Source organism: Vicugna pacos, unplaced genomic scaffold, assembly GCF_048564905.1.
Source record: "Vicugna pacos unplaced genomic scaffold, VicPac4 scaffold_116, whole genome shotgun sequence".
NCBI lineage: Eukaryota > Metazoa > Chordata > Mammalia > Artiodactyla > Camelidae > Vicugna > Vicugna pacos.
In genome coordinates this window covers 802,882-823,052 of record NW_027328796.1, presented here as the reverse complement: position 1 = coordinate 823,052, position 20,171 = coordinate 802,882, and the positions used below count along the sequence as shown (strand labels likewise).

Here is a 20,171-nt window from a genome sequence, read left to right as displayed (position 1 = left end):
TGTCAAGTCTGCCCACGGGTCTGGGCCCTTCACTGCCTGAAAGGGGGTGAAATCCCCACCCGTGTCTGGGAGGGAAGTGCGGCTCTTCCCGGGCTCACCCAGGCTTCATAGGCTATTTACCCCCACAGACTAGCCTCAACGGTTAAAAGCTCTCAAGATTTTTACACCAGGCAAAACTGAAAGACATTTCTGTAGATGGAGCACTTTCTCAGGCTTAAATTTTTTTGCCTACACTCAGCCAGAGGGAGAAAAGAAACAGGACTCTACAAAGTCCTGACCCTCACCACTCACAGGAGTAGAATGACCACAGCAGAAGATGGCCCTTCACATTGCAGGATGTGAACAAAATAAAGATGCCCCAACAACAGGCACTCCCAGACACAGCGCTCAGCAGTCTTCTGCACAATCACAGTTGTGCAGCCCTCAACACCTTCTATTTCCAGAACACTTCATCAGCCCAAAAGAATCCCCCTATCACTAGCATTCACTCCGTAATCCCCCTCCACCCAGCCCCTTCCAACCATCACCTGCTCTCTGCCTCTGCATGTGCCTTTTCTGGGCTTTTCAGATCACTGAAATCAACAATATCTGGCCGTTTGTGTCTGCTTCCTTTCAATTAACATGCTGTTAGCAAGGCTTGTATATTTTGAAGTGGCATCAGCATCTCTTTATTTTTTATTTTTTTTGGAAACGTTAAAGATTATTAGAAGGTGGTAAGTACTATCAAAAAGAGTAGAGTGGAGCATAAGTGATTGTGTTTCAAAGGGAAAAGTGTGGGTTGAACAGTCAGGGTGGACTTCCCAAAACAGGTGGCATTTTTCATTTTCCTCTTTTTTTTTTCTTTTTTATTCACTCTTACGTGTGAATAATGTTCCACTACATGGAGATACTACATTCTGTTCATCCATTCAGCAGCTATGTATGGACGAGGTCCAGAAGAATGAGTGTAAGGGGTGACTAGCATGGATGGCATTTAAGCAAAGGGCAAAATGTGTTTTCAAAAAAAAGCCAACAAACAGAGGCGCAAGGAAATTCAGTGCGTTTCTGAGCAAAGTGCTTGCTTGCTTCGGCAGGACTACCGTGCAGGGCTGGGGCGGATATTGGCAGGAATCACGGTGAGGGAGTCACCTGAGAAGACATCCCACTGCAAGCAGCTCAGCCAATCCTCCTCCCTCATCCTGTATTGTTAGAGCAATGTTTCTAGGTTACTCTTATTTCAATTAATAGCATTTAACTGCACGTCTGATCATCACCATCAGACCACATTACCTCCAAGTCACAGAAAATCATTCACTGACCGGAGCAGCACCAGGACATAATGGTGATGGATTAGGGAGTCCTGCAGCATTCCAGCCTGCAGGCACAAACCCCACATGTGCCCTGGTGATGTCCAGAAAATAAAATGCATGGAAATATCTCACTGCTGGAACACGACAGCTGCCCTCAAATTGCCCGAAAATCATGCTGGCAAAGCACTACTCAACCTTCTCAGTACAAAAAAAAAAAAAAGCTAAGAAGGCAAATTTAGGCTCTTCCATTGAAAACCAGCAGCCACCACTGCCAGTATTTGAGCTGGAATGCTCCTGACTTTGAAAACCACTGCGCAGTTACTTTTCAAACGTGAAACTCATATATATATACCACGTAGATGATATTGCAGTAGGATTTTTCTTTTCAAAATTTCCAGTTGCAAAATTAGCACAAGAAAGTTTATGTTTAGGCTTTAAAAAAAAATCAATTATCCTCCATTTTCTTAATTTTGAACTTATTATTATTTTATAAATGGAGCTATGGTGCGTATTTAAAACCTTTTGATTTCTGAAAACAAGACGTTTATGACCTCACTATTTCAGAGCAAACTTTAACGATTCTTTGAGAGGTGGGGCCTGGGGTGCTCACTAACAGCTCTTTAAATACTGACAAGGATGTGCTATTAAGTAATACAAAGGCTCTAAGTCCACATTAGCTCAGAAAGCAAAGAAACCACACCAAAGACTTCCTTAAATATTTTATATATTCCTATTCTTTTGAATATTAAAGCTCTTAAAACATATGATTTTTTTTGAAAAAGACAACAGCTGTAATAATTTTCCTCTCACCAAGAAAGCAATCTTTATCAGGAATAAAAACCCCTATGGAAATCGAAATGACAGGACGTTTCTAGCTAAGTGAACATCCAGATCTGAACACAAACCTAAATCCTATCAGATCTCACTCGAAGGAGCTCTACAAAGGCCTGGGCAACCCTGGAGATTAGCTCTTTTGTTCCAAATGTTGGCTGAGCTAAGATAATCACACTAGGCATGGAAAGAGAGAAGAGGAATGTCCCCCTGGCAGCCTCCATCAGTTTTCTTCCAGCCACAAGGTGCCTCTAGGGCAGCCCCGCTAACAAGTCCCCCATAAGAAAAGCCGGCATCCACACTGCCCCTGCCATCCCCAAGTAGCCCCGAAGCCCATATCCCAGCCTGTGAATGGTCTTCAAATGATCCCCCAGTTGGTGGCACCCTCCACCTCTTCCCCGCTACACACACACACAAAGCCACGACAGCCTTCCCAAAGCACAAATTTGATTACATCAACCCCACTTCAAACAGTTCAGAGGCTCCCTGGTAGAGTTCTAGCCCCACCCCAGACCCTGCTCGCCCAGCCTCATCTCAGTACATAGGTCCCCAGTGACCTCAGGAGCCCCCTGACCTGCTCCTACTTCCCACTTGCCTCCAGGTTCATTTTGACTGTTTCCCAAGGAAGCCTTCCCTCCCTCCAACCTCCACAATTTGTTCCTCTCTTCCTAGAACATTCTAGGCTAACTGACAACGCTAAGCTCTCAAGAAGCAAATACATTTTGCTTATTTATGTGGCTACACTCTCTCTCCCCTAGACTCACTGAAGTGCACGTGTTATGAATAAATGAATGACGGGTTGGATCTCAAAGGGACAGACATACCTGCTCTCACCCGTCCCGACCCTTTTGTCTGTAGTATATCAGAAGCAAAACCAGAAGTACCTTCCCTGAGGGTCACTTCTGTTGACACCCTTCACTGCCTACTGTGTCAGTTCTAGTAAAACTCAACTTCTTCCAAAGCCCTACACCCCGGACTCTCTCCAGTGTCCTCCCCAGCAGGGGCTCCCTCCACCCTGGACCGCACAGGGCACTCTCCCCGGGTCCCCACGCCAAAAGCCTCCAGGCCTCTGCCCGGGCTGCACCTGCGACCTGAGCCACATTCTTGACTCCTTCTCTTGGCTGACTCTTACTCTGTCCTCACAACTGAATGTACAGCCCATTTCTTCCAGGAAGTCCTCTCTGATAATGTCCTTTAGGTCTTGTCTGGGCTCTATCTATAGCAGCAGTACATGGTGACCAACTGGGTGTTTGCCCGCTCCTTTGAGACCACGAACACTTGGGAACCACGTGGGAAGGAGTGAGAGATTACAAGGCAGGTGGGGGAATCAAAAAGCAGAAATCACAGCCCAAGTCCCAAATTCAAGGATACTTTCTCAGAAAAAAGTATAAACTATTTCACACGTGTGCCATTTGGCTACTATTTTTGTGGCTTGTGGACAGCAAGAACTTGGTGTTCTAGCCCAAAACCCAGGTTACATGCAAAGAAATGTATATATTCTTATCCAAAGGAAACCAGAGCTGCTCAACAACAGTTTTCATTTAGAACTGAAAGGAAATTTGATAAAGGCAATCTCTCTCTCTCTCTTCTTTCTTTTCTGGAATCATATAATTTTAGAAGTATTTGCGTGACTAACAGACGTCTACAGCCCGTGATTCTGCACTGAAGTGTTTGGGGCTGAGGAAGCCCAGATTACATTCACTCTGTAAATGCAATCACACCAACACACTGATAGGTGCCGTGAGTGGTGGAGCTGATGTTCCAAAGCAGGCAACATTATTCTGTAAGAGAACTCTAAATAGAAAGTAAGAAATGCAATGTCCTGTACTCAATTTCATTTGCTATATGGGCCATTAACTGATAGTATATTTTGACTAATGAAACCCAAAAATAAATTGTCAACGTCGATTTTCTTCATCTGACCGTTTTATGCTAACATCGGATATTAAACTCTCACTCCATATGGAAAGCTCAGGCCTATGCTGCAGCACAGATACATCCCGAGGAAGAAAGCCGACCAAGGGAGAACTGGAGAGTTTCCCTTCAGAAGCTGCAAAGTCTGGTTTTGCACCTGTACACCATTTGCAACCACGTCATCATCAAAGGAGTTAGACGTTACCTCTCTGGGGCGAAAATCACTGCGTGCTTCAGAACCATCAAAGAAGGCTGAGCTTTGTGAAACAGTCCAGAGGCGCTTAAATCATACTTTTTCTGAAAGGCTCCAAAACTGACCCACTTCACCATTCCAGGTATAACAGGGAAGTACTGGAAACAGTAGAGAGAACATGCCCTTGAATTCTGACAAGGCCCTGCTTGAATCCTGCTACAGCATTTACTAGTCACTAAATGGACCAATTCTTTAACCCCTCTGAGAAGGCTTCCCAATCCCCAAAAGGGGGCTGTCAGCGCCCACCTGGGAGGCATGGATGTGAATGCAACACGCAAGTAGGGCGGCCGACTGGTACCTGACACGGGGCCTGGCTAGTTTCCCTCCGCTGCCCTTTTCCCCCTTTAAACTTGCACTGTTCCCCCGGTAACGATCAAGCCCCCGGAACAGACTGCCCGTATCTTCTGTGTATCCCTGGATACATGCCTTACCCTTAGGAGGCCAGAAAAACAACTGCCTCCTCCCAAGTCACTAACAATGTTCTTAAGAGTCTGGGTATTTTTAACTCTATTTTTCAGGGAGACTATTCCAGAATTTTGCAAGCACCATTCTCCAGGTTGGCTCCCCTCCCAGTGCCCATCCCTTCTCACCTCAGATCCTCTGTCTGACTGCCTTCTGTTCATGGGAAAGCGAGTCCGGTAAGGTGGGGCTCCCTAGACCTCCCTCCCTCCCTCACAGGTGATTGTGACTAACTTCTCCCCATTCCTCACTGCAACTCTATCATCTGAGGAGTCTACCCTCCCGTACCCTGCAGACTCTGCACCTTCCCAAGACGCACACGTGGCCACGACCCTCCCTTCAGATTTCTTCCTGGCTGGCCCTGCCCAGCCCCTGGCCCCTTAAGGATAACTGGCATTGCTTTGAAAATGGCAAACGCCACTGACTGACACACCAAAGCTGTATGGTCTGGGCTTTCCTCCAACCAAGACACAGCCCTGCCCCCCCTCAGCCTCAGTCTGCAGCTCTCGAGATGATCTAATTCACATGCAAGGCTGTGAACACCAGCTAAGAATGACGACTCCCAACGTGTATCTCTAGTCCGGCTCCTTCACCTGAGCCCCAGGCTCATCGACCCGAGTGCCTCTTTGAAGTCCTAATTTGGATGACAAATGGCATCTTAAAAATGCCTCATGTCCACCATTTACTCTAGAATTCCATTCCTGGCAGGTATCTCCCAGACTCCCCATTTTAGTAACAGCCCCAGCACCCACCGAGGTGTCTGAGGTCACATTCAATTTCCACTGTTCCCTCCCCCAGGCCCTGCCCTGGAATCAGTCCTGTTATTTCCATCAATAAGCCCATCTCAACTGTAGTTCTGTAGGGACCATGGCCGGAAACACACAAGCTCACAGCATGGTGCACTAACAGTCCTCCGTAGGGTGCTCCCTGGAGGGGGAGGCATCTCCTGCTGCTGGTCACCTCAGAAGGCAGTGGATTCTCACACAGGATGTCCAGGAGAAGGGACTCAAGGTTCTCCCATGGTCTGAGCTTTGAAGGGCCCGAGGTCTGGGGGAGCTCCTAATTAGCAGACACACTTGCCAATGAGCAGATGAGGATGGGGGAACCCACGCAAGGCTGTTATCACTTCAACTCATGGGCTCTCAGGAGCCACGGGAAAGGCCTGTGTCCAGTGTACAGCCCAGCCATCACAGATCCCAGCCTGCATTTGCCAACCCGGACAGCCTAGACTCCATCTACTTGTGACACTTACTTCTGTTCTGTTCCCCACCCAGAATGTGATGGACTTATTCAGATATTCTGGCCTGTCTCAAGAGAGACAAATTCAGTGAAAAATGAAGTGTCCACATTTGGACCAGAGCATGAAAGGAGAAACAAGGCCTCATGGTCAGCATGATGGTGGTGGCCAAACCCTTCCACCGGGTGAGATGAACCATGGTGAGGGTGAGAATCCAGGGTCCTAGGTCGGCCAAATCATCTTCCTTCACGGTTGTCTGGGGTGTTGGAGACTGACTACCACAAACTAACGACACGGCTGTCAGTGGTGGATGTCAGCTGCAACAGAAACGGATTCAAATCTTTACTGCCAACATGGGTTAAAAGTAAAGGCCGGGGCAGGGAGGTCTGCACGGCTGCTGAGGCAAACCACAGACCCAGCTCTGAATGCCCACTGGCTGGAGTAGAGAGGAAGCTACGGCCCTTTTAGCTGTCCCTGTGTCCAACATATCCAGGTGAGCCAGCTACTTAGGAGAAGGTCATGTTGTCCTGATACCCAGAAAAACCAGCCTCGTAAAGGGAACAAATAGTGTCATGGATTTTAGACCCAATTCTGCCCCTTTATGAAGGCAAAGTAAAGTAAATGGCACGGGGAAGTTGAATGCAAAAAAAAAAAATTAAAGAACCAAACGGTGACCGCTTCCTCCAACAGCGTCCCCTGCAGCTGTCACCTCCGTGGCGACCACTTCCTCATGACGGCCAGGAAGCGCCGTCATGCACGTCACACAGCGACAGCCAGGAACCGCGTGCCGAGCACGTTTGTGTAAAAGCAGGAATCGAGCAAAATGCTGCAGAGTTTGACCTTACAAGTTTAAATACTCCATGAAAAGAATCCCTGAGCACCCGACAAAATCAATTCGCATCTTACTTCTTCAAAACAATCAAACAAATTTAATAAGGGCGCATTTGTCACCAAATAAAAGGAGGACCAAACATGTTCCTCACAAGCAAGGATTTCAACAGGTATCAAACACCAGTGGGTGATGAGCTAACAAAGCAAATATTCCAAAAAATTAGAAAATAAAAAATGACTAAGATAATAGATGGATCAAAACAGCTGTTAAGTTGTTGCTTTTTAAAGTGATGGAGACTGTACGGAGGGCAATCTGGCTATTTCCAATGCAGGGTGTGCACAGCCCACATTTTCAGAAGCAACAACATGCTCACTGGGCAGTACAAGTGAAACAGGAGTAAAGAAAAAGGAAAAGAGGAACAAGAGAAAATTAGAATCACACAAGAACAAAAATGATTTTGACTGCATGTACAAGAATTTATGTGAGTGTGTGAGGCCAGGGACACGGGGATGGTGAGGCCCAACCTCACCTCCTGCTCAAGGGAAAGCAGGGGCCTGAGGGGAGCGGCGCTGCCGGGGGACCACAACGTGTTCAGCTCCCCTAACCAAAATTCGACCTACAAGCGTCTAGGCAGCTTTTGAGCTACAAATTGTTGTCGCATTTCAGTCTGGACCGTTTTACTCACTTCCACCAAGAGTAGCAGGAGAGAATGAGGCTCTGCTCCTGCACCAAAGCATTGTTTAAAAAATTAATGACTGTGGAATAGTAAAAGAAACAATGGAGTAAAAGTGACTGGAGGAGAATGTGCTTGACCCGAGCTCACTGGCCGCGTTATCTCAATGACGTTCAGATGCTGGCTGAGCCCTTATGGTACCAGAATAGACAGACCCACAAGGAGGCAGGTTTAATGCGCTGAACCACTGTGGGCTAAGTACACATCCGGCTACTCCGCCAAGTCCCAAGGGCAGACTTCAAAAGGCAAAAACAAGCTGGCATTCTCTGGTGGGTCTGCAGACTCAGAGACAAGCATTTGTTGAGCAAAAATATCACCAGTGCCTCCTATGACAAAAGAAGTGGCACTGGCGTGGGGGCTGGGGCAGGGCTCCAGGCTTCCACTGCTCACTCACCACTCTGCCCAGGGGGAGAAGGTGGTCCCTGCTTAGGTTTCGCTGATGCACCTACCTTGACTAATGTCTGGGGCCTCAGCAGGAGTTGACAGGTGAGGTGAACAGAGCCAGACTCTGTGTAGCACGGTGCTGGGAGCTATGCCCTCAGCAGTGCCCAGGCTCCTAAACATGTCAACTAATCTCCAAGAAGCAGATGGTGAGTGCGAGCATATAGATCACAGGGCCCTGTGAGGACAAGTACAGATCATGGCCACGACATGCCTCTCCTCTTCCTTAAGCCATAGAGGTATTTCCGGGGAGGAACAGAAAATTCATCCAGAGCCTGCTAGGTGGGCTCTCGCAGGTGGGACTAGTGTCCCCTGTGCTTCTCACTCACAGGGCTGGTCTAGACATTCTTTTTATCAATTCTCTAGCATCTTCTCCTCCAACTTACCAACAACCAGAAAGTAGGATCTGATCTTAGGTAAGTTCAAGAATCACAGAGCACCACCTCCAAAGAGGGCCCGGTAGCACATGCCAGGTCTTCTGACCGCCACCTGTGGGACCACCATGAGCCCTCTCCAGACTCAAGGACCGAGGCCGTAGGCCGGGGGGACACAGCTTCCCTCACTCACCCCAGCAAAGGGGGACCACGTCTCGGCAAAGGCATCTCACCCTCTTCAGCCCGAGGGACAACACAATAGATATATGGGGAAACAGAGCAGAAGGTGGGGGGTAGGCAGCCCAGAAGAGCTCATCTGTACTTCCGAGGCAAAGTGGGGCCATTGACTTAATCACAGGGACAAAGTGGGAATGAACATTTCCCTGCTCTGTCCCATACACCGTGATACGCCTTTCCCTGCATAAGGAGTTCATTAGGAAGTCCCTGGCGGTGTTTCTGATGTCCTAACTTGGCATGGTGGCTGTCGGGCAGGAAGAGACGGCCTGAGCTGAAAAGGTGCTGGGCCTGGGAGGCAGGTGACAGCGGCTCCAGCCGCAGCTCAACCAGCGCCTCGTTCTGCCTCTCGGGGCTCAGCATCTCATCTATAAGCAAAGGGATGAGCATGTACCAGGACAGGCTGCCCAACAGAAATGAAATGAGAGCCATGTAAAGAAAGTTTCCCAGTTGCCACGTTTAAAATTTGAAACAAAGAAACAAACCAACAAACAAAAAACAAATACTAGAATGTGATTTTAAGAACAGATCTTACTTAATCTACTGTATGTAAAATACTATTATTTTGACATGTAATCAATATAGGAAGTAAAGAGATAGTTTATGTACTTTTACTAGACAAGCCTCAGCGTCTGATGTGCATTTGACCTACAGCACATCTCAGCTGAGTCCAGCCTCCTCCCCAGTGCTCCTAGCATCAGTGGCTTTGGCTACTTTATTGGACAGCAACTCCAGGGGTCCCACCATGTTCCTGGCTGTAAAGCGGGAGTAAGTGTCCACACTAACCCTAAAAGGATCTCTCTGAAATAAAGGCGGATTCACTTTGAAATGTCTGGAAACCGGCGGGCTGCACCTCCCTCCCCCCTTGGCTACAAGATTGACTTCTTCCTTGCTGATCCCTTTCTGGATGTAGGGAAGCAATCCAGCACACAGCCAAGGTGGACTGGCTTCCAGGTAAACTTACCTGCTGTCTGTGTCCAGTCCCATGAAGTCCTCCTTCTCAAACGGGATGCAGGGGAGGGGGATCTTGTCCCCAGAATTCTTGGGGCCACCATCCAGCCACTTGGACTTGAGCAAGACGAAGAGTGACTCAGTGAAGTCCTCGATCCTCTTCTCCACCACCCTGCAGTACTCTTAGATTGAAGGCAACGTCGGTGCGCGTCTGCTCGGCTACCTCCCCATGCTGCACAAAGACAAAAAGCTGAGAGTCATTAAGCGATGTGCCATACAGCTCCTCTGCATGTGGAGCTTCTCGAAGGCCTTGGCAGAGAGACATTCGGTAATGGTGACAAGGCCCACGACCTTGGGGTGTTTCTGGAAGACGCTCCACCGATTCTCGGGCACATAGCGGTGCCTGTAGTGGATACAGAGTGTCCACTGGGAGCCACAAGGGCTGATATGGCTAACCGAGGTGAGTAGCTGATAGATGCAAAAGAAATTCTCCTCTGAGATGATCTCTATGGATTGGACCACAACGGGACGAGTCTGGTGGTCCTCAGCACACTGCACGTAGTCAGGGATGCTCATGTTGCAGGCCCTGCCGAGAGGGGAGAGGAGATCGAGGTACATTCTCTGCTGTGTGCTACGGGCCCATCTGGGTTGCGGTGACCTGGTGTGTACCAGCCAGAAGACAAGGGAAGCCAAAGCAAATCCAAGGGTACAGTTTGTCCTCAGAGTCTGCATATGGCTACTGTAGCTCGATCACATTACCCAGCTTTTGGTCTAGGCTTCCTGCCTCTGCAGAGAAAGGTCATTTCTTATTTTCTATTTCCAAGCACCTAGCAAGGCCCTGATGCAAAGTCACTGCTCAAAAATGCTGAATAAAGAAATGAACAAAGGAAATGCTTCCCCAACCCCCTTCAGCAGAATATAAAGAAAAGGACCACAGTAGGATCAAAAGATCTGGATTCCTATTCAATTTATTTGAACTCCTAAGCTTCATAATAATGGATAAGAAAACTTGCCTTGGGGTAGAGGGTATTGTTCATTGGTAGAGCATATGCTTAGCATGTACGAGGTCCTGGGTTCAAACCCCAGTACCTCATTTTAAAAATGAAACAAGTAAATACACCTAATTACCCAGCTGAAAAAGTATTTTTTAATTCAAAAGTCAAAAAACACCTTGCAATTGACACAACATTGTAAACTTGACTATACTTCAATTAAAAAAAAAAGCCTTGCCTTACAAGAATATATCTGGATTACGGATGTTTGAAAATGTAAAATGCATAGGGTACCACCTGCATAAAAGGAGGTGACTGTACACATGTTCTATCCCTCCTTTATGAGTTATACTTCCTTTGGGGGGGTTATAACCTCTCAGAGCTAATTTTCTCAGATTAAAAAATATAAACATTACCTGATTCTCAGTACTGCTGAAGAATCAGATAACTCTATGAAAGCATCTGACCCACAGAGTTTACTCAATAAATGTTTGTTGAATGAATGAATAAACAAGCAAAGTGAATGCTGCTCCCTGCCACAAACCATCATAATGGTACTGCCTGGAAATCCCAAGCCCACGTTCACCCGACTCTGCATTAACAATGTGGGTGACCTGGACAGGCCTGCGTGCTTCTCGAAGCCCCAGTTTAATCGTGAATAGAAATAAGGGCAATAACACAAACCTCAAATTGTTAGTGAGTCAGTAATGAATTGTACCCCAACACTGCAAGATGGAACCATTAAGAAAACTGGGCAAAGGGTCCATAGGCCCTCTCCATATAATCTCTTACTACCACATGGGAATCAACATTACATCTCAAAATTAAAAGTCTAATATTTTAAAGAGGTTATCGAAGTTAGGTGAGCTCACTGTCTCAAATAAGGAACACACAGTACAAATAGGACAATGCCCAGCCCATGAGATACACTCAGTTAACATTCCCACTGAGCCCACTAGTCCCTCCAACTTCAGAGCAAGAGGATGGGTCCTCGTGGCAACAGGCCACAGCACCTGAAGCTAACAAAGCTAATGGTGTCCACTTAAAAGAGCCCCTGTCACCACCCTTGTTCTAATTTTCTATTTGTAATTTTTTTCTTTTCATTAAATTGGAACTCCAAATTGCATAGAATTCTTACCAGATATCATGATGGCAGCCCTTCAAACCCTGACCACAGAGATCATGATGGCAGCCCTTCTTGGTGAAACAATAAAATGAAAAGCCATTTCCACAAGACCTCTGTGTAAATCTACTAGGGAACTTCATCCTGGACTGAGGAAGAGGACTGGGGAGTAGGGGGTAAACTGGGACACGGAGAAATATGGGCCACCTGTCCCACAATGGACTTTAGACTCACCCTCACCCTCCAGGAACGTCTAAATACACACAGACAGAGTGCTATGGACAACAATTTTTTTTAAACAAATCCCTGAATCCCTAGCAGATCTTGTTTCTACCGAGACACAAATGTCTTATTTGTATAATGTTTCACAGAAGCCTTAAAATATTATCACCCCAACTTGACACATCAAGAAACTGAGGTAGAGAATTTTATCACATTCTACAAGATTAGAGAGAGGCCACGTCAGACACCGTATTTAAATCCAAGTCCCTGCTCCGTTGCTCACACTAGAAAGTGTCACATACTGCCTCTTTCCTGCCCTCTCCCTGCAATAAATCTCTGAAGAGTCTTTTCTGTGTCACCTGCAATCAAAATCACATCAATTTTTCACAAAGAGCTATGTCACTCCTTGGAGGACATACCAAAATCTAAAGGGTTGGGTTGAGAGGAGATATTTGCATTTTCTGTTTCTCAAAGGAAACATGGCTTTAAAAGAAACTGAAAAGTATTTATCTAGTCTAAGCGCTCATTGTGCACAGAAAGAAACGGAGGCTCAGAGGAGAAGAGGAAAGGGCGTTATTAACAAATATTGCCTCAGTGCAGCACCAAGCCAGCCCTGGGCACTTCTGGGGGAGGATCTGGAAGGCCCAGGAGAATGAGTGTTAGAAAATAGAAAGAGAAGAAGAATATAAGGACCCGTCTCTACACCACCATACCATGAATTTCCACCAAATTACCCAGTATGGGTGCAGCCAATAGTAAGGTTGTCTAAACAGGTTATTGAAACCTGGAATTCTCAACCATAGTGGAAATTCCAGCATTTACTGTGCTTTTTTCCCAGTTCAATCATCAATTCAGTGGGCATTCTGTACCAGGGACTACACGAGACCTGGGGTTCTCCCAAATAAAGATCTCTATTACCACGTGTGCAAACCACATAAAGGCAACCAGAAGAAAAGCGCCCACAGATAAGATGGAATTACTGAAACTGAAAGCAGCCAAAGAGCATATATTACTAGGAAAAATGGTGCTCCTATAAATGGACTCATGGACATAGAAAGCAAACTGTATTTAGCAGGCAGGAAAGGAGGGATTAACAGATACAAATTAGTAAATATAAAATAAATGACAAGGACCTGCTATATAACACAGGGAACTATATTCAATTTCTTGTAATGAGTTATACTAAAAACAATCTAAAACATATATATATACATATGCATATGTTTATAACTGAATCTCTGCTGTACACCTGAAACTAACATTGTAAATTGACTACACTTAAATAAAAAATAATTTAAAAAATAAGTAAAAATAAAAGCAATGCCATTAAGAAAAAATAAAAGAACACTCTAATCCCCTTAGCTGTAGGTGGTGGAGAATTCTGGTTGCAAACACCAAGTCCACTGGATCACTCCAGCAATGGCTGTCACTCTTTCTGACCATCAGTGAGTCACTTGTTTCACTGAGGTTTCTTTTCTCTTCTGTGAAAGGCTACAGCTGCAACTAACGATGTATAGAATCTCATCATTCACAAGCCCAACAAGTAGTGAGGACTTCCCATGGGCCAGGCTCTGGACAGAGGAAAATATAGGGTCCGAAATATATTCATGGGTAGAAGAAGTTTGTGCCATAAAGACGTTAATTCTTCCTGTTTTGATAGACAGATTCATTGCAATTCTGATTAGAATTCCTACCAGATTTTTCTTGGAATGTAACAAGTGAATTTATGGTCAAGATTAGCCAAGAAGTTTCTTTAGAACCACCACTGGGGAGGGGTGGATAGGCCATTAATTTCCACTGCTCTTTCTGAAGTGATAAAAACGTTCTGGAATAATAATGGTTGCACAACTGTGAATATGCTAAAAGCTGCTGAATTTTACCATTTAAATGGATGTACTTCATGGTGTGTGAACTATATCACAATAACGCTGTTATATGAAAAAATATTTCTTGACAAATATTTTTCTTTTTATACCACTAGTCTGTCCCACAATTTAAGAAAAACAAAAAACCAATACAAACCAAACTGTGCCAGGAGTTCTTTAGGACTGCAATATCCCTGGGTCTCCAAGGCCTCTGGTGATGCTGTTCCTGTTAACACACACTAGCTGGGCTGGGCTAGTTAGGGACTGTAACTGTCTTTTTAAAATCGACGGTCACACGTTTCACCCTTGGAGAGGGAAGGAAGGAGGATATCACAGCTTCATGCCTTCAGCTCATTTTTAACAGAACCAAGCCCTGCTTTCACCACTGTTAATCCCTCTCACTATAAAAACACGTGACATCAACAAGCACCGCCATCATAATACCTGAAAGTGTTCAAGGTACTTACCTGCGGCAGAAACACTGAGGGAGGAGACAGAAGCTTGCTCAGCACTGATGCTCCCTTTTCCCGACTCCACCAGGTGAAGCTGGGCGCTACAGCCAGAGGCCCTCAGCCCCGGGAGCAGCACACACGCCACTGAGCTGGTCCTGAGGGAGGGTGAAAGGGAAAGGAGGGCAGCCCTAGGGGGGAGGGAAAGGGGGGGTGCGGGCTGCAGCCCCGCTCGGAGGCCAGCCCCAGCACCAGCATAAGCCGCCCGCTCCCGTCCAGGTCCGCAGACCACGCCCACCCGGGAAACAGCCCGCCCATTGGTGGGGACGGGCAGGCGGCCGAGGAGAGGAAGCCCGGGAGGAGAGGACTCGCGGGCGGGAGAGGGGAAGGGGACGCCAGCCGTGGACTGAGGGGATCCCGGCTGCGTGAGAGGTGGCAGGCGCACACCTGGACCTGGACAGCTGTGGCCGGGGCGCCGGGGCAGGTGGTGCTGTCAGAAGGGTCTGGCCAGAGAAATTCAGCTGAACAGGGGCTGACTGGCGCCCTTGGGGGCTGTGAAAGGCGGATCACCCTCCCGAAGCCGCCTGAACCCTTTCCCGGGAGCCCCCCACCTTGCACTTCCACAGCCAGAAGCCCCGGCCCCAGGCAGGAACCAAAGGCCTAACGGGCGACAGAGTTGAGAAGCATTTGGGGCCAATCCCCGGCTTGGACATGGAGCTTCGAACCAGCGGACCACCAGGCACCGACAGCGCATGCGCAGGAGGGACATGGATCCTCTGGATTCTGCGAGAGAAGGTGGGACAGCGAGGGAGGGAGAAGATGGGAGCGGGTGGAGAAGAGGGGAAAAGTGCAGGGATACAGATGGACAGGAAGAGCAGAGAAGGGATGGGTCTGGATAGGGGAGTGTCGTAGCGGAGTTGGAGAGAAAAAGCTTTACCTCTAGGGCACCCTGAGATGGCAGACCTACCTCTGTACCCTTCTGTAACCGTTCAAGTCTCGCAGCTCATGTTTTACCTCCCTGATCCAGCCCTCCATCAGATGCTTCTGCAGAAACACTACGGGGATCACACCCGTTGCCCCCATGCGGAGCTGGGTTTTCTGTTGCTCTGAGAACCAAGCACCCGCAGGTGTTGTCGCTCAGAACTTCCTTGGGAAGAGCACATATTCCCCTTTTACACGCTGGGAAACAGGCAGGAAGGATCACTGCCTTAGCTCCACTGTCCCAGGTGTTGGGCTGGGGGGAGTGGTGCGGTACAAGATCAGAGCCCCAGACAGAGCAGACTGCCTGAGTGTTGGTGCATAGTCCCCATCCCTCCTGGGTAAACCATACCCCACCCTAGTGGAAACATCAAGGGCTCACAGTGGTTTCCTGGGGGTGGGAGAGCTGTCCTCATGTGAAGGAAAAGTCCAGCTGGGCTAACAAGCTAAGTCACAAATCTAAGTGTGATAAGTGTCGGTTTACTGATCTAAGTTCTGCTGGGCTATCTCGTAAATCTGAAGTTTAGTGTCAGTTTATTGGCCTAACAACCTAACTCGTAATTCCAAGCTCAACAAGTGTCAGTAACATGATCTATTACAAATTGATAAGCTCCAGTGTACTGATTCCTTGCTTTTTGTTCTTTAAGTCTTATTGGCTAATATCCCCTTACTTGTATTGAAGTATTTAAAACCTCATGTGCACGTCTTGGAGGTGCTCAGAACTTCGGAGCAGAAGCCCCTCTGAGCCCGCCGGCATAATAATTCTGAGTACTCCAGCACTCCGACTGGTGCTTGTTTCTTGGCTGGCCTGTTTCCATAACACTCAGCTCCAGTGCCCAGCTTTCTAGGTAGATAGGAGTGTTACCAAGTCCAAATTCATTCTCCTCAGTGCAGGACAGGCCAATAAGTTTGGAAACCAGATGTTGGGGCTTGGAATAGCAAGTTTCTGTAGACCTAGTTGGCAAACTAATGTTCTGGAAAACCATCTCCCCAAGTCACAATTCAGGCTCCTTTCCTACGCGCTTGGTTGTTGCAAACTTCTTAGTGTAGGAATTCCTTCTTGTTAGAATCATTTGTTCTTACAGCTATCTGCGTGGGTCAGATCCCTGTAAATCTCCAACAAAACAAACGTTATTTTCTATTCTGCAATTTGCTATCTTTTAATGAATGAAAAAGTGTTAAATATCCTTAAAGGTCAGAGCTTCAGAATAAGCTCTCCTGTGTATTTCAGGCTCTAGGCAACAATTTTTTACAAGCAAGATGAAGCCTAGGAGACAGAGCATAGGGTTAAATTCAAAGGAACAGATCTAATATGGAGTCAGATTTGTTCTGTTCTATTACCCGGGCAGAAGCCACTTGAGGATTTAAATCTCTTTAAGTTAAAAATAACTAAAATTTTAAAGGAATTTACATACATAGGTGGGAATGTGCAAAGCATATCTGGAAAAGCACCCAAAAGATAGTAAACAGTGGCATCTCCAGACAGGGCTGAAAGAACAGAGGATGAGGGAAAACTTCTTTCACTTGTGTATTTTTGTGCTCTGTCTGAGTTTTTTTTTTTAACCATTTGCTTGCATTTCTTTTTCAGTTAAAATAATGTGTAATGGAGCAAAGGAGTAACTAGCTTAGCAAATACAGCAGCCATGGAATCACTAAGTCATCACTTTTGATTTAAGCCAGAAAGCATTTATTGACTCTCTCCAGTGTGCTCAGTCCTGTTTTAAGACTTCTTTTATATTATTATTATTATTATAATACTATTATTATTTCTAGTGCTATTAGTATTTCTATTATTACTATTATTTTATGAAATAATAACATGGTATACCTCACCCCTGCCCATGGCTGGTGGAAAACCAACTGAGTTTTTCTTGAGTTGTTTTCCAAGGAGTAGAGATGAGTTTATAAACAGAACACATCTTCAGGGCAAAACAGGCAGTGTGCATTACCAGCCGGCCAGACAGCAATGAAGGGTTTTCAATAGAGGCGCCCAGAAGCTGAGAGAGAAAGCCTCCAGGACACTACAAAAAGCTGCCCAAACTGCCATCTCCATGGTACTACTGAAATAGGAAAGAACAAATCTGACTCCATATTTGATCTGTTTCTTTGACTTTAACAAAGCCAAGTTAATATGCTCCGGTCTTTTCATGGGTTATGATGTCACAGAGGAAACGGACAGGTCAACAAGGAACCACTCTGCCGTGATCACGGAGCAGGGGAAAGGGACGGGCTGCAAGATGTATGAAGCAGCCGCAACTGTGCCCGTGCTTCTAGGCAGGTATCCAAAATCGCCTCGACAAGGTGTCAAACATTTGTGCCCATGTCCTCATCAACAGACAAGTATTAAAGACAAATGGAAACATATAAAAGGCCAATACCCTTGCTGGGTACACCGTCCAAAGAACAAAGTCTCAGTTTGACAACTGGCCTTCTCGGTTCCATGGGATTCATTCTTGGAGAACCTTAAAAACCACTCTTCTGTCCTCAAGAATTGCTGCATATTTGTCCTATCTTTGGCTCAGGGATGCAGCACGTTCAAGTGAACTTTAATGTCTGCACAGATTTGACTGTCTTTCTCCAGGTTCATTTGTCCATTCCAATGAGGCCTGAGCTAAGTCCATCCTCTGTAAGATCTAGTCCCTCCAGTGACAGCTCATTGAGCCTGCAATTAAAAGCCAAGTGAACAAGACTGTCCTCAGCTAAAAATTTCACCCACCCTTCACTGTTTTCTTAATCTCCTCTCCTGGCTAAGTGCAACAGACTAACACCTCCCTCCACCAAGATTACCAACTATGTCATTTTGTCTCCCCAAAGAGAAAGTAAGGTCCATAATAGAGGAGACAACTACATAGTCACCTCTGAATTCGTAGCATATAGAAATGTTAATAAATAGGACTATGATCATGGCTTCTTTCCTTTAAAACCTTTCTGGTTATTTGAATGAGACCTTGGAAGGGAGGTGTTTGCTGTCCAGTATCTTGATCCACAAGACTCTGGAGGCCTTTTTCAGAATGGCTGTTCACTGATTCATTCAAAACACAACTTATCAATCAAGGAGTAGCTGTGCTTTTCTGCCAGGTGTTTGTGGTCACTCTCATGCCAGAACAACTTTAAACTATATCCTTACTTTGGATTTGTTATTTTTCCCCTCTTCCAACAAAATTGACTTTCCTTATTTTCTTGCCTTGAGGAATTTTTTTTTTCCTATTTCACCCTTTAGTAAACCAAGATCCTCAGGATGGGCTTGGCCCATAATATGATCCCCCATCCAACTCCTAGTGTCAGAGGCCTGGGGCTCACATCCTGCCCTCCTGTCAAGGCAACTGAAAATCAGTTCAGGATCGAACCAGCACCCCAGGGATTCTAAGGCTCGCATATCTCCCAGAAACCCTGCTTTCTAATTTGTCTTGGCTTCTGAGAATTTCCCCTCACTTTCTTGACAATTTGTTGTGCAGCTTGAAAGATGAGGAAGGAAGGTTTTATTTCTTAATCAGCATTTTAAGGAACTTGTGTAATGAAAGTTTTCACGAGTTTCTAGAACCCTCCATTGCCGAGATAGAAAACACACTAGACATTTTCTAAATTTAGCTCCCATGTGCATTTTTTCTTTGTTTTTGTTTTCTTAACTGTTAACAGACATTTTTTAATTAAAAAAAAATAAGGCCCCAAAAAGGATAGAACACTGAAGGGGCAATCAAAATTAAAGGGCAAAGACAGAAAAATGATAACTACTCTACAAAGTTAATATAATACATACACTATGTATCAGATCAGCAATTCTCAGTAACAGCTAATTGAAACATGACCATGAGGTAAAATTTCTCTCCTGTCAGGACATGGCCAACAGAAAATACAATTAAACCAACAAACTAATATCCTAAGTCTGGCGAGGTACAGAAGGCTACAAGCTAAATGTGTCTTCTTCTGGAAAAGAGGAAGACACACCAGCTCTTTTCTGTGGAGCCTGAGCCCACGGGAGGACGGTGAAGTGAGCTCTGTAAGTACCCAATTAGCAAACTGAGTGATGAATAAATAGACGTGAGCTTTGATGACAGAGGTGATACTACTATTCATTTGTCCTATAAAGTATGACTTCCGTTCAGTGATCAATACTTCGGTGTCCTCAGGAGTTGACATTATTCGAAAATGCACAGCCTTGGCCCAGACCTCCTCTTTCAGCTCGTGACACTGCACTTAGATGTCACAAGGGCACCTCCAACTCCACCTGCAAAGAGCTGACTTCACGGTGCTCCTCCAATAGCCGTCCTGCCCAGGGCCTCTGGTCCGGGGCTAAGTTCTCCGTGCCTCTCCCAACTCAGACCCATCACTCACAGATGTGAATGGACCCCTCCTTCAGGGCCCAGATATCCTCAGACACCGAGTCCCACCACCCACACCTGACCTACCAGATACTCACTGTCACTCACTCAGCACTGACTCTGTGCTGGGACCATGCTGCACACTGCAAATGTTATCTCACTGGATCTCCACAACAGTCCTGGGAATTGGGTACATCACTGCTTCAATTGATTAGATAAATTGTTTCACTTCCTTGAGTGCGTCATTCAAACTGACACGGCTACTGAGCCACAAGCCTGGGCCTGAAAACAACTTGAAAATTGAACACTGCTACACCTCGCAGCCACCCTACTCTGACTCATCACATCACCTCCTGCCAAGCCTTCTAAATGTTTCCAAGCATTCTACAAGACAAAAGTGAACTAGGAGAGCACCCCACTCTCCAACATAAAATCTGTCAATGATGGTCCACTGCCCTTAGGAGAAAGCCCCACCGGGCCTGAGCATAGCCCAACGGCCCAGCATCCGCGTTCCCTGCGCGGCCGCGCCGCCTCACCCAGTACGCAGCTCTACACGTGCCTTCTCTAGGACAGGGATGCTGACTCCGCACAACCCAGGGCTTGTCTCACTTGAACAATGATCACCTTCTTCAGTGTTCATCTTCTTCTTTGCTGACCCTCAGAAAAATGTTTTCT

The 20,171-nt window shown here is 46.3% G+C and overlaps 1 protein-coding gene across 1 annotated transcript in view; it reads right to left on the bottom strand.

The window, feature by feature from the left end:
- The window catches only part of LOC140694981 (uncharacterized), a 128,273-nt gene that overhangs the window by 52,411 nt on the left and 55,691 nt on the right, over positions 1 to 20,171 (bottom strand). Inside the window, exons 10-12 of the mRNA XM_072957974.1 lie at positions 14,811 to 14,982; positions 14,647 to 14,702; positions 14,218 to 14,357 (exon numbers count right to left, since the gene is read on the bottom strand). Coding sequence (XP_072814075.1) covers positions 14,218 to 14,357; positions 14,647 to 14,702; positions 14,811 to 14,982 — 368 coding nt within the window. The remainder of the gene's footprint in view (positions 1 to 14,217; positions 14,358 to 14,646; positions 14,703 to 14,810; positions 14,983 to 20,171) is intronic.